This window comes from Bombus flavifrons, chromosome 15 (assembly GCF_040668555.2).
Source record: "Bombus flavifrons isolate JBK064 chromosome 15, iyBomFlav1_principal, whole genome shotgun sequence".
In the NCBI taxonomy this organism is placed as follows: domain Eukaryota; kingdom Metazoa; phylum Arthropoda; class Insecta; order Hymenoptera; family Apidae; genus Bombus; species Bombus flavifrons.
The window spans coordinates 8568695-8592176 of NC_138456.1; the positions used below are offsets into that span (position 1 = coordinate 8568695).

General features: G+C 31.5%; 2 protein-coding genes and 1 long non-coding RNA gene across 3 annotated transcripts; 2 read left to right on the top strand and 1 right to left on the bottom strand.

Moving 5' to 3' along the window:
- The first annotated feature begins 67 nt into the window (after window positions 1-67).
- On the top strand, window positions 68-4682 carry LOC138187452 (GTP-binding protein 2). Its single transcript, XM_069128251.1, has 7 exons — window positions 68-258; window positions 1384-1662; window positions 1749-2042; window positions 2174-2434; window positions 2506-2896; window positions 2987-3272; window positions 3359-4682. Exons 2-7 carry the CDS (start codon window positions 1386-1388, stop codon window positions 3641-3643), a joined length of 1794 nt encoding a protein of 597 aa, XP_068984352.1. The 5' UTR covers window positions 68-258; window positions 1384-1385; the 3' UTR covers window positions 3644-4682.
- Window positions 3352-17097, bottom strand: LOC138187451 (intracellular coagulation inhibitor 1). Its single transcript, XM_069128250.1, has 6 exons — window positions 16792-17097; window positions 9490-9788; window positions 8081-8419; window positions 7710-7966; window positions 6728-6857; window positions 3352-6550 (listed from the first exon to the last, which is right to left on the bottom strand). Exons 2-6 carry the CDS (start codon window positions 9784-9786, stop codon window positions 5546-5548), a joined length of 2028 nt encoding a protein of 675 aa, XP_068984351.1. The 5' UTR covers window positions 9787-9788; window positions 16792-17097; the 3' UTR covers window positions 3352-5545.
- Window positions 17098-22130: 5033 nt separating this feature from the next.
- Window positions 22131-22934, top strand: LOC138187614 (uncharacterized). The gene is made up of 3 exons (XR_011175225.1): window positions 22131-22208; window positions 22451-22801; window positions 22886-22934. It is a non-coding gene; the product is annotated as an uncharacterized LOC138187614 (long non-coding RNA).
- The last annotated feature ends 548 nt before the right edge of the window (window positions 22935-23482 follow it).

The window sequence follows — 23482 nt, forward strand, 5'->3', positions numbered from 1 at the left end:
TGCATTCGCAGCGTCATCTCCAACGAATTTTCGATTGGAATTGGAACTAAATTTGTTTCAAGCGCAGAAGAATGAATCGTCGAGGCTGGTAACAGTCAGATCTCAATTGAATCGTGCACAGTCAGGTGTTGAAAAAAGCGGGAGGGAAAGTGAGAGGTTCGCATGCTGTGTTATTCAACTCTGACGTGGGTGTCAAACGCGATTTCGATTTCAAGAGTATACGTCCTGCGAAGGGAAAACTACTGTTTGTAAAATGCAGTAAGTCTTTTCAGCCGTTTCTCGTTGAATCATCATAAATGCGCGTCTAGTCATTTGATGTTTTCTTTATCATATAGATCATTTTCAATTTTGCAATACATTCCCGTTTCGACAATAAGATCTTTTAACTCCGTAAATATCGTATTTGGCAGATCCAATCGACCAACTGTGATCCATAAATACATCCTTGCTCGTGGGTCACAAACAACTTTGTTTGCATACAGTTTTGTTTTCGTTTTCGTTGAGTCAAGCGATATTGCATATGTATATGTACAGCTGTTATAGCGTAATGTGGATCCATTGATTTGGCGCGCTCGAGTATTTTACAAGTTGTTGTCCTTCTAAATATGTTTTGAAGTCTCTTTCAGAGAAATTTGTATAAACATGAATTAACGTGAGGGCAGAAAAAGCTATTTACATGAAATATTTTTGTAATGCATATATATCATTTATGTAAGCGATAGAATTTTATTTCACGAACAAAATGAATAAATAAATAAATAACATAATTTTTAATTTAGCGCTTATTGCGAAAATGTATATCAATTAATATTGATTAACATTGCTCTGTATTACTCGACATTATGTAATTTGAAAATATTTTAGCAATGTAAAATTGTAAATTTGCAAATAGATAAATTTCATTTATTTTTTCTGAATTAATTCCAATTAATCATTTAAAAATCTTAAATATTAATTATTTTATTAGTTTAAATTTTTTAATGTTTTTGTATTAAGATTTTATTATACTCATGTTGCAAATTTATATTAAGCACACTTTTGTAATGTATAAAATGAATTAATAATATATATATAAACACTGCTTACTGTAATATTGCACTTTATATACAGTACATATAACTTAAGGTATTTGAAAATGATGCAATATCATATGATGTAACTTATAATTTATGAATTGGTAATGAACTAGATTTAAGTCAAGATTGTTGGCCACAATAACAAAAGAATGTTATGATCATTAATAGTTCAAGCTTTCAAAATGATTTTATGTGCATGTAAAATAATTTATTGTTTTGTTTATTAAATATAATCATTAAATATAGGACATTGTTTTAAATATTGTTCTAGATATATTTTATGATGGTTATTGTTTCTTATTTATAGATATGGAGTCATTCTTGGAATTGTTTGATCCAGATAATAACAAACACAGCCAGAAAGATACTTGGAATGATTCAGAGAATGAAGGAAATCGAATTTCAGACTGTGAAAATTCAAGTATTGGTGATGATCAGGAGGAAAGACTACCACCAGAACCTGAACAGGGTAATGTTGAATACAAACTAAAGCTAATAAATCCATCTAGTCAACGGTTTGAACATCTTGTAACACAAATGAAATGGCGTCTCAGAGAAGGCCACGGGGAAGCTATTTATCAAATTGGTATGAATCTGTTTTATAAATTATAATTATCTAATCATATATCTTTAGTGACTTTATTATTTATCATATCATTATTTAATTATTAGGTGTGGAAGATAATGGAAAATTAACAGGCTTATCAAGAGAAGACATGAAGGCATCATTAAAAACTCTAAATGATATGGCAGCTAGATTAGGTGCTACAACAAGTATACTACGTGAAAGACATGCCAATTCTAAAAATAAAGATATAACCACACGTCACAATAAAGAGGAAAGACAGATAGCAGAAGTTTTAATAAGAAAGTTAAGGAAAGGGGATAGAGAGGATCAAGATAGTATTATTGATTTGAGACTTGCAGTCACTGGTGCCCAGGATGCTGGAAAATCAACTCTCTTAGGTGAGAGGATTAGCAGAGGACATTTAAGGTAGAGAAATATACTTAGAGTTTACTCTGCTAAATTCGTTGTTCATCTAGTTTATAACAATTGAATTGAAATGTAAATTTTAATGTATCTGAAATGTATATAGGAGTATTAACCCAGGGTGAGCTAGATAATGGTAGAGGGAGAGCAAGGCTGAATATGTTGCGACACCTTCATGAGATAAAAACAGGTCGTACATCATCGATATCTCACGAAATCCTAGGCTTTGATAGCAAAGGACATGTTCTCAATTATGCGGAAATGGCAACTGCAGAAGAAATATGCGAACACGCGTCGAAAGTTGTTACATTTATAGATTTAGCCGGTCATCGTAAATATTTAAGGACTACGGTACTCGGTCTCACAGGTACGATAACTCGAGTTATCTTGGTAAATTGTAAATTTTATTAATGAGCAATTTATAACCCTATCTTTTAGGATATTCACCTCATCACGTGATGTTAGTTGTAGCACCACCTATGAATGAAGCGTCCCAAGAACACATGGCGTTATGTCTTACATTGGGACTTCCATTTTTTATAGTTGTAAACAAGATCGATCTTGGTTTTTATAGTATATCCGAAACAATAAATCAATTAGAGAACGCCATTAATGCACAGGGACATTGTAAGCAATTAATAATGTATAATAACAGTCAAATGTCGTGGAATTATGAATCAGACATAATACCAGTTTTCAATGTGAGTTGCGTTACCGGGGAGGGTTTGGAAGATTTAACAAATTTTATTAAGAATTTATCACCATATAACGTGAATTCTGCAGATTCAGATCCTGAATCTTGTCTGTTTCAAATTGATGAAACTTTCAGGTGTATACTTTTTTCTAAAAATATAATTAAAATTATATTTAGTAACCATATGAATTATAAAGTCAAGCTGTTTTCTTTTATTTCATATAGAGTAGCAGGTTTGAACGAACCTGTTTTGGGAGGATTGCTTGTGAGAGGAGCAATCGCTCCTGGAACTCGATTGTTGGTAGGCCCTTTACCAGATGGTGAATTCAGTCCTGTTAAAGTTGTTAGCTTACATCGAAACAAAACTCCATGCTGTTTAGTAAGAGCATCGCAGAGTGCTAGTCTAACATTAGCACCACCAACAAATCGAAGCCCCCCTTTGCCCCATCTAAGACCTGGAATGGTTTTAATATCACTATGGGACCAACCTCATGCTACACTTTTTTTCCAAGTATGTTCAACATAATAATATCTCACGTAAAATACATATAAGATTCAAATAAATTACTTATTACAATTTTATGTACATATTTTTAGGCAACTGTATTAATAGTGTACCACGCGACTGCAATATATTCTGGTTTTCAAACAACTGTGCATGTAGGGAATGTAAGGCAGACGTGTATCATTAAAGGAATAATGGACGCAAAAGACAGAGGTTTACAAACGAACGATACGGCATCCGTGTTGTTTAGGTTCGTCAATCATCCGGAATATTTGCACGTCGGTATGCGAATATTATTGCGAGAGGGTCGTACTAAAGGAATCGGTAAAATAACACAGATATTTCCACTAATAGGTCAGCAGAACAGTATACAGTAAGTAAATCAAATAAAATTTTACGTGTAAAAAGTATTAAAGTATTAAAGTATGCAATACATGTATGAAGATGATAAGAAAGTTACTGTAATATTAGATGTAATTATATCATGCGCCTGGCACAAGTATTTAAAAAATACCAATAATATTCGTTATAAAGCACACAGTTGTTTTGTTTGTTTTCGATTTTCTTCTTCTGTTTAATACAATGAATGTATGTACATGATTAGACCTGCTTTAGTTTAGTTTTCTATGCTCTTAAAATAGAGAATTTTTTTTTATATGAGAAAGACAAGGAACAATTGGTCTTGATAATATATTTTCTGCCTTTTTTATTTTAAAAGAATGTGTTGTTCAATAACGAAAGAAGTAGTATAGAATGAACATTGTCAGATGTAAATTATTGATTGATAGCGAAAAAGAAAAAGAATACTTCTGCTTCAGGTGCATAAGAGAAAATAAGTGTAGTTGTAAGAGAGAAAAATCTTAGAATCATAAAATTTCATGGACCTTAAATAGTACCTTTATTTCATTATAGTATTTATGAAGTTGCTGACGACTATGCTTATTTTGTGATATGCAATAAAAGGTCGTTTTATGTCATCCTTTTGTGTGTGACAGTTTAAAAATTCTTTGTGAGAACAATCATTATAATAATGCAATGTTTCTCTATAAAATTTCATTTTGGCTATGAATCTATTTATTCTGCTAGTATTTAAGAAACGAAAGACTAAAAAGCGTTATAGTTGGCAAACGCAGAATAAAAATTTTTGCAATAGACCACTATTGTGAAATGATAAGCATCGAGTGCTGTATCGTTTTTAATTCATAGAACTTTCAGAAAGAAAATTATATTATATACTTATACATATGTGTTATGTATATAAAAAGAAAAAATGTTTTGTCAAAGAATCAAAAAATGTTACTTAAGACGGTTGTATTTGCGCACGTGTCTAAATTGCAAATGGTAAAGTCTTCAAGATTATATGAGGTTACATATCATAACACATGTTAAAATGTTTTGTAATCATAAATCATTATGCAGCCGTCCAAAAAAGATTTTGTTTTATTTACATTAAATCTCAAGTGTAATGCTGTATTATAAACTGTAAAATATTTTGAATAAAACAGAAAAATTTACACCTATTTGAAGTGAATTTAAAATATTGGAACCATATCTTTATATCTAAAAAAAATCCGTCTTTATTGTCCAAAAATAAGTAGATCAAACAAAGTGATAACTAATATATATATATATATAATGGCTTTGACAATAATAATGTCAAAACCTTTTTGATATCATTATTTTCGCTTCAATCAATTATTTCCACAATTGAAAAAAGGAAACGCAGACATTTATTCAATATGATTTCATAAAATCTCTCAATAATTTAATCCTACGCTAACAATATACCATTTAATATAACATCAAATCGTAGTCGGAGGTAAAATAATATAATATTAAATTCTGAGAAAATACTGTTCCATTACAGGTAGGAAATACAGATATAGCATCTATAAATATAGTTTTCGATTTGATTATTTTCATAATTACGCGTATAACTCTAACCTACGAAGGCGGAGATTCAAGGAAAGAATCGTATAAATAAATAGCGCGTGAATATTTGTATCAACTTGTTGCGTGCAAAGGAAAAACCGTTTCCTTCTGCTAAACCGGTTTCTTTTATCGATCCTTCAAACGAAATTACTCATTCAAGGATGGTAATCACCCGCATGACGAGTACTATTCACGAAGAAATGAATTTATGTACGGTTGTTACTGCGAAGATAAACTGTGATACATAATACCAATTGGAAGAAAGAATGTTAGTAATTGTTCAACGTGATTACTTTCTTCGATAGTTGTCTTCATCGTCATATTCTAAGGAAGACTTGTGTTTCAGATTACGTAGTCGGATAATTTGGCGTTGGAACGTTTATCGTGCCCCAGAAGAGCACGAGCTTCGATGGGTCGTGTCTGATGAAGAAGATGAAGGGTCGATTCGCAATGAACCTCTTCTGACTTCCATCACGCTCCAATACAACGCTAGTCACGGCTGCGGCTTCGGTACCTTTTTCTGTGATATCTATTTCTACCTTTTGAAGAACATCTGTAGCGAAGAGATGTGGGTTGACCAGATTTGCGCTATTTCTAAGACTGTCCAGCCCGTATGATGGAAGATTCTGATGTCTCACAAAGTCCAGGAAGTTTTGATCAATTGGTCTGGTTTGCCTTTTATTTCTTCCTGTTTGTTCTTCGAAACGATACTTGTTTTCTTCGAGATTTACAATCTTTGTATTATCGTGATCTTTGGATCTGCCCTCCACTGTATACGAGCTCCTATCTTTCTTTCCTTTAACGTCACGAATATCACGAGTCTTTCTGAGGAAAAACCCATTCGCCCATTGTTCCACGTTGTACCCACGAATTTTGTCCTCGTACGTAAAGTAATTTCGTTTTACCATACGACCCGTTTGACCTTGGATCCTCGTTCCTGAGGAAGGATAGAAACGAGAGGGGAAGTATATCATGTCGTTGTATATTTTATTCTGTGGTCTTTTTTCGTTACCATTCTGTGAAGTAGTTATGGTAGGATTTGATTTCGGCCGTGATTCTGATGGTCTCACGTTCGTCTGGTTTGTGTCATTCATATTGGTTATGGCATTGGATTGAGATATGAGGCTCAAATCTGCTGTTACTGGATCGAATAAAGACTTGAGACCCAAAGCGGCGAGCGTAGGCCTTAAACTTAGGCTGGTGCTTAACTTCATTCGTGGAAAACCGACGATACATGTTTCGTTCTTTGCATTCTTAATTAAATTCTCGATTATGTCAACTGTTAGTTTGTTCTTGAATTCTCGAAGAGCTTTTGCACCTGGAGCTGTTGGAAGCAAAACGTACATCGAGAGCTGAAAAGAAATTATGGATTAATTTGATAAGATATGTATGTATATGTAATAGAAATTTTTAAAGGATCGGGTGAATTTTAATTTTAGTCGCAGTAGACTGGAATAACTAATTTTGAATTGAAACAGAATAACATTATTTGAAAGCTTATATCTGTTGTGAATTTTTAAAATACTTACTTCGCGACCCTTGTATGGAAAACCAATGATCTTCGCGCCCAATTTCTTGTCTAAGTAGAACGGAAACGTTCCTCCATTGTACATCATGTTGACATTAACTGTCTCGTTTGGCTCAATGAAGAATGGTCTCCTATTTAAACAATCGAATTAATTATATAATGCGCCATAATTGCAACTGATTATTAACCCATTAAGAGTCAAACAGTGAAATGATGTATAAAAGCTTACATTATTAAAATACTTAAATGAAATAACTTATATTCTTTTGTTAATGTACAAAAAATGTAATAGAATAACAAGCACTTTACAGAAATCCATTACAACATGAATAGAACAAATATTTTTATAAAATTGAAGGAGCTTAGTAAAAAAAGAAATAGAAACGAAAAGAAATATTACACAAATCCTTGATTTCTTTTTAATAATTATAATATTAAAGAACAAAATTCAATAATGCTAGTTGATTGAATCAAATTTTTCTTATTAAACCCTTTGAGTGTTGAATACTCCCAGCGGAAACAACTCGTGTGGATGAATACTTCTTTTGCTAATATGGACTATGTTGGTTGAATATGCAAGGCGCAACTGAGTTATAATGTATATGTACATCTGTACACTTACAACGTCACCATGGCGGCAACAATGGAATTGTTAATTCCTCTTACAATGTCGCCACGGCGGCGACAACGGAGTGAAAAGGGGTATTATTCATATTCACGTACAGAAGATAAATGAACTTGCATTTTTTTGTTTATATCGTTGCTAAGAAATGCATATGTATCATCTCATATACTAGTAAAAGAATCTCAAGCGCGGGAGAGGTCGAAAAAGTTGATAAACGCATATATGCGTCCTTAGTCCACACAAATAGCTTCTGCTAGACGCTTAGATTCGTTCATAGCGCTCAAAGAAAAGAGATTACAATGGTCTATGTTCTCTATATAAAACCCACATAAACTTCCTTCATAAAGGAAAATGATACCTTTTCGTAGCTCCTTCCAAAAAGTATTGGTCCCATTCTCCATTAAAGTAGAGCGCTGTTAAAAGAATCATCGCTGTTCCTGGCCCCGGCACGTGGTTTAGAATACTTGTAATTTTGCCTTTCGTCTTCTGCCGCACCCACATGTTTATCATCTCCTCTGCCTCTTTTCCATTTCTAGCAAAATCCACGTTGTATATATCGGTTTGATAAATCTCTTTGCTAAGTAACTTGAATTGCGGCAGTATTGGAAATCCATTCTAAACCACAACCATTAAAATTATAATCAATTACACGTTCGTTTTACTTCAAATGAAATCCAATTCCTGTTTCATTTTTCTAAAGTTTAATTCGCTCGTGAAAGGAAATTTTACCTGCACGTATGCCGCTGTGGCGAAATTCAATTGCGGTAGAAGTATCCCAGCAGATTCTTTACTTTGAAGTTGAGACAAAAGCACACCAAACATCTGGTGAACAATCTCAGAATTATGTGAGATATCAATCCCGGCCTCTAATCCAAGAACCTTGGACGCTTCATCGAAAGTCCTACCCGCAGAACCTGCAAGAACGATTGCCAATATCGCGGCAAGGCTAGTTGGCGACAAAACTATATTGTCCCGTTGCTCGATCAAGGATACGCCTCGAGTTCTGTGAATCTCTTGTTCTACGTCCAGACCGAATTTCAGTACTCCATTAGCGATGATATTGTTCACCTGTAACGTAGTTCCAAACACGTTATTATCCACTTTCAGTAGTACATGTTCGTATATTCTATTGATGGAAGATTTTCTTAATTTTCTCAATAAATATCTTTTACGAGAGCTTCCGCTGATTTGAAAAAGAAAGGTGCTCGTTTAATGGAAATAAACGTAAACTGTTTACGCGTCATCAGCGACAGCAAAGAAAAATGTGCAGAGTTAAACAACACTTATAAACTTTTTCGACCCCAGTATGTGTTCTATTGTGTAACGCGCTGTAAGCTATAAGGTTGTGGCGATTTACACAAATTCAAAAACACTTTAAGACCTTTATTCAACGTATAATTACATTTTATGCTGGTAAAATACGAAAAAAGTGAAAACCCGCAAATTACCATCAAGGTATTATTACCATTAATCTATCCGTATGAAACTTCAAGATCACTGTTCAACTGTTAATGTTTACCGGGCAACTTGCATCACTGATGCTGTCTTTTATTCTCATCATGAATTTCTCAAGAGATTTCACAATTTTATAAGTTACACACTTCTACTACTCTTCGTGACTCATGCGATAATGAATTGAATCGTAATCACCCAAAGCTTCTATCAAAACCTTTCACTGTATACCTTCTTAATTCTCTTGCATTATTTGTTTTTTTTTTTTTTTTAGATTAAATTCTATTTTTTTGTCGTTGGAAAATTTCTTAGCGCGTTCACGATGCAGAACGAAAACGTACTTAATCTTTATACGTTAAGACGCTAAACAGAATTTTGTATATTTCCATCTATTAAACAATATTTCAAGCTCACAGCAGAAAAACGTGATAAGTACTTTTTGGGTGATTCTATGATATTTTGAAGCTACTTTAGACTTAAAAAGGATTAATACACAGCGTGAATAATAGTCTTAAACGTACAGTGGCTACAAAAAGAATTGCCACGTATCCTTATTTTCCAAAAAGCACATATACATATGTATAGTACATACAACTACATATGTATCATTCATATGAATAAAGAAAAAATTACACTTAACCGGGTATAGTCTAAGTACTTATTTTAACAAGTATTTCTATGCTTACATGATCGCCCCAGTCTTGCAACGTGTTTTCGGTAACAGCTGGATAGGCCGTAGTTGGATATGATGCCTTTGTTCTTCGCGGCGCACCAAGTATTGGCGGTGAAGTTTGTGGTAATTGTGAATTTACTTGATAGGAATTGATTTTGCTCTTCACAGAATCTTGTGACTGTACATTTTGAGGGATATTTGGAAAAATGGATGAAGGAACGTTTGTAGACGCGAGCAATTTATCGTCTGGATAGATTAGTTGACCAAAGCAAGTGGCCGTGAGACACAGGAATATAAGCGCAGTCTTCATTTCTGCAAAAAAAAAAAAACAGATAATGGTAATTAGACATATTTTTGTGATATGTGCGTAATTATTTTTGCAGTTAAAATTGTAAGGTAAAGTATTAGAAACAGGTGCTTTGTGAAGGATTCGAATATTTTAATAGTATCGAAATATGAAAATTGAAATTTGTTATGAACAAAATTGTTAAAGTTAGTCAATGGAAAATATTATACGTAAATGACTGAGCACTCTAGTATACGAATATCAGCAAAATACGATTACACATAAATGACTGAAGGCACTAACATTCGAATGTTATTATTAAAATAATGTGAATGCTATTATTAAAATAATGTGAATGCCCATAAATATCTGCACTCTAGTTATAGTTTCAAAGTCTTTTCTTTGTAAACTACCCTCCAATATACCAGAGGTGAGCGGTGATGTTTTAAAAACCGGTTTTAGAATTTTACCGTTGTTAACCAGTCGAGTGCAGGTATAAATATAATATGCTTTTGGTGGTCATCTTTTTCACGAATTGTAAATTCCGCAATCAGCGTCGAATCATTAGTGCGATAAATGAGATGAAATAGGAATTTAAGCTTCGAAAAACTCAACGAGGATAAATACTTAATGGATGACTTAGCTGCTTCATTTCGATTCTTCGCGTATTTTTGCCTATGACCGCGACAAATTAATCTCTTTAGGGATAAATTTAATTTTGGATCGAAGAATATACATATTTAAAATCCATTAAAAAAGAATTTAAAGAATACTGATTAAAGAAAAATGAAAATTAAATTAAATTAAGTAGGAGGATTGATGGGGGAAAAATATTGATAAAACAAGTCCTCGACGAAAAGTATGAGAACATTCGAAACAGTAGCTTCTGGTTCATAAATATTCATTTTCTCTGTATATTCGTAAAACTTATGATATCCATGCGCTCTTTTTTTTTTCTTTTTCTCTTTCTTTTTCTCTTATACGTGAAATTATAAATATGTGCAGTAACGTAAACAACGTTTACGGAATCGCACAACTCTATTTGCATACTACACTTAACCCATCTGCTTTTAAAAGTGAAATTCCTTGAATTTAAGAATGCAGGGCTTCTTCATTCTTTCTACATATTTGTTAGGAAAGGAAAAAGGATGCTGAAGGAGAAAAGAAGAAGCAAAGAAGTATTATTTTTAACAAATACATTCATTTATAACGAAAAGTAATAGCAAATGAAAAGGAAGTAGCTCAATCGTTGTCAATTAATTGTTTTGCTGTAATGATATGCTACAACTGATTTAAACGTTTCGTTATCATTTCACCAAGATACATATGGTCGTTTCAATTTCCTATTTGCATATGTTATCGTGTTTTATTTCAGTATTCCGTACTAACTGTTTATATAAACACTGTAAATGAATTAGATTGAAAATATGGAAATATTAGCGCCAGTTTATTAAAAGATATAGAAAAGTAGCTTCTAAATAACAGGAATTTTATCCTAAAAATTATTTTACCAAAAAAACTTTTCACAAATTCATATAAAAAAAATAAAGTTTATTTTCAACAAAAATTCCTGTTAAAAGTATTTTTTTTCAAATATTGAATTCATCGAAATTCTATATCTCTTTTGTTAACGACACAATTATGCAAAAAGGAAACATATTTAAGAACCTATTTTAAGACAAACTCAGAAAAATTTAACTTACCAATTTATTAGAATATCAGTATCAATACGATTCCTATCTTATTTATTACCAAATCGAAAAATTAACGAACAGGATGAAAATTTATTAATAATTTTCTTCACATGCGATATTTGCTCTACCCCAACATGTTCAATATCAATCATTAATTTTCAAGACGTAGCAATAATTACGATACAACAACATCACTATCCATTATCATCATTAAGCGATTAAGAAAGCAACGACGCTAATTTTGGTATTATTTAACAGATACGTCGTTCCTCCACTGGCGAGAAAATAACGAAGATACTAATGTATTGTTACACGCACATAGCGTTAGGTATCGATCTGTCTGCGGGTATTTCACGACACTATAAAATGCTTTTGCTCACGTCATTGAAGATTAGAGTTGACAATATCGTGGTAGCGAGCATCCAGTGGGAAAACCCACATCAAACGTTATCCTTAGTCGGCTGTGAGATGAACGATGATGCATGGCCGAGACACATAAGTTCGACTGTACATTTTAAGTGAATGAAACGTATAAACGTGTACGAATATGCGTCGTAAAATTGTATTAACGGCCAGGTGCACTTTTACGGATCGATGAAGATTGTTTCAGTGTTGTTTGAAAGAAACGTAAAAGGTAAATGTACTCAGCTGTTTATGAGATTTGATGTTGGATGAGCTAGTTAAAAGACATTGTTGACATGTTTTGTAATTGTAGGAAGAACGTGGTTTATCCGTTTAATTCGCTTTTGGAAGGAAGAAGAAATGTTTCGTAATGCACGATGACTTAGACGGTTTACAATTTAATATTAGAAGTAGTAGAATAGTCGAAAGACCTAACTTGCAGATTTATAGAAATTTTTGTGATTACACGAGTACGTAATTGTAGTAAAAATTTAATAAATTTCGAGGAATTTGTGTTTTCGAAAATTTAAATAACCTTTTGTAGAATATATGAATAAAAGCTTGTTTTTCTTCTGGTAATATATATTTTATTAAAAAGCCAAAAATTTTGTATTTCTGATATTTTCAGAATTTTCTTTCCAATTGAAACTATGCATGGAGATTCTATTTTCAGAAATACAATTTTCGCCTGGTGCAATTCTATATATCTCTAATATAATTTTCTGCAGTTTAAAAACAATAGAAACCCAAAAGAAAGGTAACGTAGGATTATACCACGTGCCTGACCTTTTAAGAATCTTCTTTCCAATCAAAATGCTTGTTGCGAATTCTACTTTCAGAATTGAAAAATTCCGTTTGTTGTAACTCCTATATATAATTTCATACAAAATAAGAACAACGGAAGCCCAAAAGGAAACTGACTATCTAAATCCCCAGAATTCATCAATTAATATAATCGAACAATACGAGAAATATCGAAGAATTCACCTTTATCTCTAAAAATTTTCTTAACCTTCGGTACAAATTGTCTTCTTGGAAGCAGGTGTCTATCTTAAAATTGCATCAATGACTAAGTCTACCATTCCTTGAAAGTTCGATTTTCCAATTATCACGATACGCGATCTCTTTCTCTATTTTATTGCCATGTATAGTCACGACAAGCGCATCTCCAATAAACTAGTCATTCGAGTGTAGGAATTTCATGACTATCACGAACTCGATGACCCTCTGTAATTATCCATCTTCGTTGAAGATCCGTGTCTGAAAGGATCATTGCTGATCACTGATAGCGTCGAAGAAGATTTAACAGGATTCAAGTGTTATCCTTGATAAAGTGTAGAACAACGAGGCATAGAGAGAGGACGAATATGAAGATGAAGAACTTAATATCATCGTAATTCATTAAGCGTCATAGTTTATATATCCTTGCATGAAGACCTTATCACCTGCTGATTCCGAATGTAATACGCTCGACCATAATTCTTCAATTTTTAGTTACGCGTCGATACAATCGATAAGTTTTATGAGCAATAAAACATGAATTGTGAAACACAAAGAAAAAGAGAGAAGAAATATTCAAGAGTGAGTTATACTTAAGAATGTATTCAATCATTGAAAAGTCAAATTAGTTGTTTCTACGTGCATTCTGATAATTCTTTGATTTTAATATCACATCGTACGTTTTATTTATTACTCTGACTATTCAGAAACCTAAGCGGTTAATTTTAGTGATGTTATTTAGTCTGAGTCTTAAATGGCTCAATAAAATTGTAGAATGAAGTATACTGACTAGAACTTTACCAAATTATGTCATCTAGTGTTCTATGACGGACTTGTACTACAAGATACAAAGAATAGTTATTAATAAAGAAGACAGATGATATAATGTATCTACTATTTGATGGTGAAACTATGACGTGATTATTTGCCCTTTTCAGTGTGTATTAAATCGTGTATCTTTCTTATTATGTATGATGTACACTCACTTATGCGAGATCTGTTGAATTTCAGGACTTTTAAATATTAACAACTGAAAAATAAAACCTTAAATACACTATATTACCGAGTTATAGAAAAACAAAACTACAATAAACTACAATGAATGAAAAATGAATTTCTTTGTTATACAAAGATTCAGCTTTGACTCAAATAGCTTCTAGGCAAAATGTAAACAGTGAATTTGTAAACAGAAACATTTTATATCAATATTAGAAGATAGTAGACAGAGGATTATAACTGGTAATGTGATGAAAATAAATAGATGTATATAACTATACATCTTAGTAAAGGTCAGGAATAATTCTGTCAAAAATTGTTCATGCACACTTTCAATAACTGCAAAAATGTGAAGTTTAAAACCCGTTATTTCGAAAGGCACGGTAATTTTATTATTCACAGATACTATCTTTCCAACTTGCACGACAATTTCTCAATCAATAACATAATTTAAACTAGAAGTTGTATATTATAAATCCCTGTTTTACAATTTCATAATCTTTTGTCGCATAATATCATCAAATAATTTATACATCGTAAAATTTATTTTCAAAACTTTCTTATTTTCTTTCATCGTCAAACTTATTATTGCTAATCAAAGATATTTATTACCAATGGTAACCTGTAACTGATAATCTGTAAAATTTCACCAATTATGATGGATGAATTGTGCAAGAGAACCTGAGGTTAATATATTACTTTATTGCTTTATAATTATTATAATTTGTTGCTATATTAATTAATCATTGTATCAAACTAGTATGTATATAATATTATATTATATTATATTATATTATATTATATTGCATTTTTATATTATTAATATATTGCTTTAGTGCGTAAATATTTTAGCCAAAGGAGAATGTGTCATACTTCTGTGAATCACTGTAACTGGAAATTACTTTGGCGAGGACCGGATGATCATTATTCGACGTGGTGAAATAATCATTGTTTGGGAACAATAAACAGCAAAATTGTTCCAAATCATATACGTATATCGTCGTTCCGATCGTGATATCCTTTGAATTAGTTTCTGTTAAAAACGGAATCAAACGATCGAGCGATTGTGCGTTCAGTTACAGAATACTGCAATAGTTATCGACACAATCACGTGGATATCTGCTCCTTGTGAAATTGGTTCCGCAAATAATATTTGGATTCTGCACATTCCCGGAAACCCCGCGGAATTTGCCTCCATCTGTTAAAATTCGCATCGTCTGACCAAATGCGACAATTTATCATTGCTACCATTATTTCTCTGTTTATTTGCTACTATCGCTCGTTTATCGCTACTTGTGGGTACTATCGCTAGTATTATGCCTCTTTGAAACTGTTTCACCGATTAGTTATACATTCGAGATTGCTTTTATTTGACGCAAAACATAAATTATTAAATCATTGAATGTAACTGTGTCCTTTTGGAGAAAAAAAATTTGAATGGAAGAAGAATCCCAAATAAGTATTATTTCTTTCTTAAACAATGAAACGTATATAGTATTCGACGTAGAAAAAAATTCTTTAATGCATTAATTGCAATGATTTCTAAGCTGTTTTCTTTTTAATCAAAAAGTGTCCTCCAGAATTCATCCGAACTTTCCAGATAACCTCATGTGCCTTCAAAATTTATATTCCCGTAAAAATTTCCCGAATAATCACGAAAGTACTCCAAACTTCCATAAAACTTCCATTATAATCATGTAATCATGAAAGAAGCATTTATAACTTACTTGAGTTATTATTCAATTCCTCTTTCTCAAAATTCGTTGAAACACTCAAAATACCTGTACGTGTTACTTAAAATGTTCTATACCTAAACTACATTATCATCGAATTCTACTTTCCGAAAAATCGCCAAAATACTCGAATATCCTTTCACGTGTATGCAGAACTTAATAATCCCAAATTTTCAAAAGTCTTCCATAATTATTATCATAGAAATGTTTTATTAGTACTTAATTGTACCTTCTTAAAATTCATCAAAATGTCCAATATAATCCCTTTCTATCAAAAAGCTTCTACGAATAATTCAACATTCCTTTGCAATGAATATCTTTGGAGTCAAACGTCATATCTTAAAAAGAAATGTATAAATATTCATGAATTTTTATTTACATACGATAGCTTTCTCTTCGAGATTAACCTCTAGTAATATCTTAACCTCTTCGCGATCTTGTATTTACAATGTCATCTATAAATGTTTGGGCATTCTCTTTGAAATGATATTACGAATATATAAAATATATTCCTACTTTTCTCAAATGAAACTTTTTAATTCACCCTTTTAGTTTCAATCGAATCGATATTTGAAATATAGATAAAAACAATGGTCAATATTTATTAGTATAAATAAAAAAGTAATATATCAAAGATGAACGAAAACTGATAGTGCGAAAACACCTGAATTAGCTGATTAAACTTTGTATAGATTTTATGAAGCATCGGCTGTTGATTATAGATAGATATGAAATTTGAGTAATGGCAATATATTCCTTGTTTCAATTTAAATTTAGCAAAGTATTTGATTCCAGATTCCAGCATAATGTAAAAAATAGAACAGTAGAGAAATATTGCTCTATCAATATTCCTCTGTCTAGATTATAGATTTTTGTGCATTTATGAGAAACTTGAAGATGAAGACAATTAAAATACGTTAAATATATAAGATATAGTAGTCGTTCTAATATCCAATATGTGAAACAAATCGTTGCTAAAGTTTTACTTCCTTATAGTTTGCGTTTACAAAATTACAAGGTTACATAAAGATTCGCAGTCTAGGCATAACTTTGAAAATATAACAAAAACCTCGATGTTTTGATAGAATTACGCCAGGTATCAGAATATGTGATACAAGCTCCGCATTCTGATCACTGAATCCCTCGACCTCCTTCAACTATCTTCCGTTTATACAGAACACTCTGATTCTTGTCCTCTTACATACCTTTTCAAATGTCTTCAGAGTATCTTCTTCCAAATGTCGCGTCTCTTTCTCTTGCAGCTTCCACTCGAACACCGTGCGCTCTTTTCACTGATAAATTAAATCGTCGAGGCCAATTTACTTGTCATAATATCGTGAAAGACAGCGAAACGGGATAATGGATAAAGAATGGTGAAGAAAATGAAAATGTCACGTGCGTTTGATAAAAAGTCGAAGGTCTTCTGCATGCGTGTCTTCGTCGGCTGAATGAAACACGGTACTCGTCTTATTGATAGATCGACAGCCACGAGACGACTGAGTTTCTCCGTTGCGCCTTATTGTATTTACCGGTTTCGTCTCTGCCACTTCCCCTTGCCGTACTCGATGCTTCCTACAGTTTGTATATACGAAAGGGGGGATGTCACTGTACAATATCATTTCTAGGGATCGGATCGAACTCGGCGCTGGGGTCAGCCTATGGAAAACTAATATTGTCAAATATTGTTAACCCACGGATTTCCTAGACAAATGACTGTTTCACAATCAAAAATTTATATATATCACGTTTTGAAAGCAGCTTCCGTGATGAGACAGAGTCAACGGTGCTATATCTTTTTCTTGAAATGTGTGCGATTGTAAATATTATACGAGCACATAAGAAGTGCATTTTTTGCGCACTTCTAAGGAAATACACAGAATGAGCATTACATGGAAAAATGTATCGATTATCTAAAGTAGAGTATGCTTTAACAAATAGGTGAAACTAATCTTTGCTACGGTTTATTAATATAATAATTTATAATATTAATAAATCTTTGCCCTTGTATTTCTTTTTTGTGAATAGGACGAGAGTCAATGATTTTGTATGTTTTCTTAAACTTAAAAGACCCACCGAATGCGATTGAAAATAAATCATAGGGGAAATACATCTACGCTTTGGTTCCATTTGTTTAGTTGCATTTATATAAATGCGGAATTTGTATAAATATTCGCAATTTACTGATGACTTATGTAACAAAATAAAATAAATAGAGAACGTAGAATAAAATCTTTTCATTTAGACCTTGGTTTTCGAGAGAATCGATTTTGGTATCCTTGATAAAATTTTTCTTTGTGCTTTGTTGAATTTATACTTTGTTGAATCTAATAATCTAATTATTTATAAAAGTCGCGTAGGCATTCTAAATATAGAAACAATGGTGTTATTGTACCGTATTGTATGCATATAATTACGTATGTAAGTGTATGCGTACTATTGCATACGCAGCTAATTCTCAAAGTCTGTTTTTGCATAAGAAATCATCTGCCCGCTCCACAAACCTTCAAAAATCAATTTTCTTAAAACCTAGATAAGTTTTAGATGAAAAAAACTTTATTCTACATTTTTGGTGAAATGATTTCTCGTTTTTTCTATAAATTTCATTTCACTTAAAAATGCATATTTACGTTAGCAGATTTTCAATATCAATTTGAAAGACAAACTCCAATTTTTTTTTATTTCAATTCTGCATATTTTGGATCCACTTCTTATTATACAAGACTTGATCCGAGCAATGAGTGGCTTATGGCGATTCAAATTTTCTTTTGTTTATTGACTGTGGTAAATTCTTATTATTTCTTTTTTATTGCTTTCGGCAGGTCGTTCATTTCTTGAGTCAGTTCTTTTTCGTAATCCTTAATGTACTGCTGTTTTATTTATTTTTTATGTACTATGTTTTATTTATTTTTGGATAAGGTAGCGTTTATACAAGACTTTACTTTGAGCCATATCTTGAGCATTTAGGAGGCAGGGTCGTTAAATTTGGCATAAGTCAATATTACATAAAGGTTATTTGAAGTAATAAATGCTTATGATAATTGGATTGGTTTGCTTGTTTCCCAAGAAATAAAGAATAGCTAGATTAATTGCCAATTATTTAACAAAAATTTATTCAACACACGCAAGCTATTTTCTGAGAAAGTTTGTTACTGACATTTTACATTTTTCTGTAATGTTATACATATTGTTATTTATTTTATGCATATTATTTTTCTGTTATATATAGCCGTGATATTTCGTGTTAGCGATGATAAGCTATAATCGTTCTGCGCAGTACACGGATTAAAAGAGATTAATTTTATTCCGACAGAAAAACCCACAGAGGAACACTGTAAGGTCTTAGACGAAAATGTTTATAGTAAAGTTGTACAGATGGACATTCGAATAGAATATTCCAACTTCCAATAAAACCCAGAAACTGTTTTAAACAAGTTTTACGAAGTGTAATTTAGAAGGAGTATTACACTGACATGTATAAATATCTATTTATATGGGACAATACAGATTGCTGAATTTTTTAAACTGGAGGTACCAGAACCTTTCAGGAAAACCCAATCCCTGGCATCAGTTCAGGTATCGCTCTGTCCTTGCCAAAAGAAGGTGCGCCAAGGGCATATAATAGAGTTGTCGTAACACTCAGGATGCTGTTAATTAAAAAATTAACATTTTCAAGGTATCAGCGTGCATTCAAAGCATGTGTGGCAAACCTTCGATAGTCGGAGAAAAACATTCATCGGACATTTTTCAACATTTCGATAGATATCATGCAATAGCAAAAACAACCAAACCAGTCAAACACTTTATCACACATTCAAACTCCAGAGCGTTATCTCCACTGAAACAACAACGACGAAATTTTTGTAACCGCTTTATATTTCTTGGAAAAGTCACCACTTGTTATCGAATGTTTCTCTAAACTTCTTCGTATTCCTATATTTTCTTTTATATTTAATATAAATATAAATATATATATATATATATATATATATATATATATATATTTCCAAATAGGGAAATCCTCAATTTATATTTCTTGGAAAAGTCACCACTTGTTATCGAATGTTTCTCTAAACTTCTTCGTATTCCTATATTTTCTTTTATATTTAATATAAATATAAATATATATATATATAATTCCAAATAGGGAAATCCTCAATTTATTTATCTTTAATGGGTAATAACACTACTCAATTTTTAATAATCTGCCAAATATGAATTAACTTCATGCGTCATATATCAGTGGATTTCTCAACAAAAATGTGCGATAAAGGGGAAGCCATAAACGCCCATTATTATTATTATTATTTCTTTTAGTAACATAATTAATAAGAATATCGCATAGCTTTTAATGTTTCGTAGAACATAAACTAATTTTGTGGTTTAACTGTGTATTTAACTTCTCCACGTAACTGACGATAAGGGTCGAATTGTAAACATCTAAATTATATTTCTAAATTATTACATACATAAATCACTATATTAATGATTTTCAGAATAACAATTAATTCGCAGTGAGGATTGAGTCGCAAATCCTTAAAAAGAAATTCAATCGTATTATGTATATCTCGTTACAATATCTTAATCTTTTGTAATAATAACGCTACACACTTTTTGGTAATCTTTGATACATAAATTAATTTTATTAAATTTATTTTATTAATTTTATTAAATTTTCCTAATGAATGATATTTGGCAAATTGTATAACTCAATTTCCTTAAAAATGAAACATTCGATCCAATTTTATTATTTTTGATTTTAACACACTGAATTTTCACATTGAATTTTTAAGTTACTTTTACATTAATAATCTGTCTCTCACCTCTGTATAAACAGACAATTTCGGAATAATAAATACGATTTGTTTGAATAGCTAATACACTTAAAGAAGCATAAGATAATTGTAGATGTGGGGTTTCCCAAGGGTGGATTTAAAGGAAGGGTTATTGCTGGAATCGTATTTATCATCCTTTTCAATAGTAGTAAGTCATTTTCTCGAGAAATAAATACTTAAAGTGTAGAATTATGTCACTTTATATGTACTTATAAATTTTTCTAATATCGATTCAGCAGTGGAAACAAGATATCATGGTTAAACAGTAATACACCCAATAGATATGGCCATACATGAATGAGCTTCTTCTTGGAGAAACTAATTCTGAGATTTTGATTAATACCATGTGCCAATGACGCATTTGGAAAGAAAAGATCTGCCAGAATTTTATTCAATGACGTTTTTCAGTCGAAAAAATAACCGCGAGCCCGTGTTTCTCAGAGTGTTTGATTTCTTTTATAAATAGAATAATATAAATGTCGAATTGAAGTATTATTATAAGAAAAAATGATATTTTATGAAAAAAAGATAAAGAAGACTGCAAATAAGATCAAGTTTAATATTTGTTCCATTATTATCGATCTAAAAAAGGTAGCAAGGTCATAAAAGAGCAAATATTATTTCGCCAGCCCCTTTTTGTTTGCAGCAAATAAAAGATATACGATCACTAGAATTGCGTGACCGGTATTAATATCCATACACGAAGGTTATATTTTTAGATAATAAGGTATACATATATATATCAATTATATTTAAAAAATAGTTTCATATTCCAGGTATTTTTCGTAATATAATATAAAGTATACCATTATATAAATTATATATAGTTTATACTACAAGTCTTAATATTATATTATAATTTAATTATAAATAATTATAATAAAATATTATATCATAAATTAAATTTAATTTAATTTATTGAACAGAAGTGTGGGTTGCAACTTTTTAAAATTAGAAGGCTTCTAGAACTAAAAAAATTATCTTTATTTACCCTAAAAGTTCTACAGTGACAATATTTTCCGTCATTTGGTGTACTACTATCTCAAAATTTTCTTAAATTTAATTTAATCGTTTTATCAAATTTGTCTTTTAAAAAATCTATGATCTAATTAAATTACCATCCGAAAATTCTTTCATTTGATTAAGATTCTCTTGCGTAATAATTTATCAACTAATACCAGTAATAACTAATATTAATAAAAGTGAATACCTAACAACATGTTTGAAATAATCGCAGATGAACAATGTCATCGTTAATGAAATATTGAAATTCGCCAAGTCTGTAGTCCATTTTTTGTATTTAAAAAAATCTCTTAAATACGTACAAATCTGTAGTCTACTCATAATTTATCAATGTTCTCCTATAAGTACTGCCAAAATTGATAGTAGTTGACAGTTTATGCTCAGAATTAAACGTGAATGAATCTCTTCTGGACAAGTGACTAATTACACGCGATCGGGAAATTCGAACAATCGATGATTACGATGAATCGATGATAAGGATCATCGGAACGGAATCACGGGACTTCTTTTATTTTCAATTATGCATACCTATCCCATTAGATAGCGTTACATGATTTTATCCACACGCCTCGAATTCAGTCGCAACAATCGACAAAACCGATAAGGATCACGAAGCCCGCAGGAAAGATTCTGCTGATAATTAATCGCCATTCATATAAATAGAAAATCGATTAACACCACGTTTGCCTCTGTAACTGTGTCAGTATCTCTACCGTTAGTCACGCAGATGATTGTTTTCTTTTTCCTCGGGCCAGAGGCAGCATAGGGTGCGTTATTTGAGAATGACTTTTTATTGAAATTAAAGCTCATTTAAATACTATTCGATTTTAATCCCTTATTTGATTATTTGTCATTTATTCGTTCTTTCATTCGTTCTTCGAAACTTATTCATTTTTAACTTTTACATTATTGGTCGATATAGAAAGTTATATTAATACTTATAATGTATTATATAATATACTATACATTGATAATATTCGCAATGATATACATAAAAACCTAAATTTAGGTAAACGTCCGTAATCTAAAAATATAACTTCTTTCGAGCGCTGATCGGAAGTCGTATCACGAAATTTCACAATGCGTGGGACTAATTTGGAAAGTGACGATGCAAATTATGTGAAATCGTATTTGGCTTAGAAGGAACTTATATACGTAATAAAAAACGAATCGCGAAGTTCTTCGTTTCGATGGAAGCTGTACAGTTTCGAGGAAGAAATTTGCATAGGAAGAAAAGAACATATGGAAAATGGTGCACTCTTGCGTATACTACGAAATAGTATACGATAACAGAGCGTTACACAACATAAAAGGAAAATCGTGTTTACACGAAAAAGGCAATCGACATATGCAAATATACGTACGTCAAGCAAGGACTGGATACAATTTCATTTGTGTTTAGTTTTAAAGAAGAGCTTGGGAATACCGAGTTTTGTTATTACAGCGCTTGGACAGTGGTGATTAATCATGCTTCATAGTCGATAGGAACGATTATTATTGAATTATTATTATTATTATTGAAGCAGATTTTCAGTCATATCGACCAAGGTGGGATATTTTTAAAAGATTATTTTATTTTTATTCCGGATCACGCTAGTGGATTTCGATGATTTATTCATTAAACACAGGCGACTGGTCATAGAAGAATACCATGGACGATAGTTGGATTGTTGAAATTTTTGTTGTAATCTTGACTATGTAACGGTATAGAATATATCTGACATATGTAAGTAAATAATATCGTATAGTATATTTATTATAATATTATATTATTCATTTAAATTAATAATATAAATGTTACATATCATGTCTTGTCTTGATTTTCATAAACTTTCTCTGTATATTTATAATAATAATGTACATGTATTTTAGGTATCATATAATATTTTGAATATTACTGAATATTTGTTAAGATAATAGATAGAATTTTACCAGAAATTTAATATCACAGGGTACATATTAGATGCAGAATTCAAATGCCAAGAAAGGTTAGGTCGCATCTAAAGTTTTGTTTGTAACATTTACTTGGTCAAAATTGCCT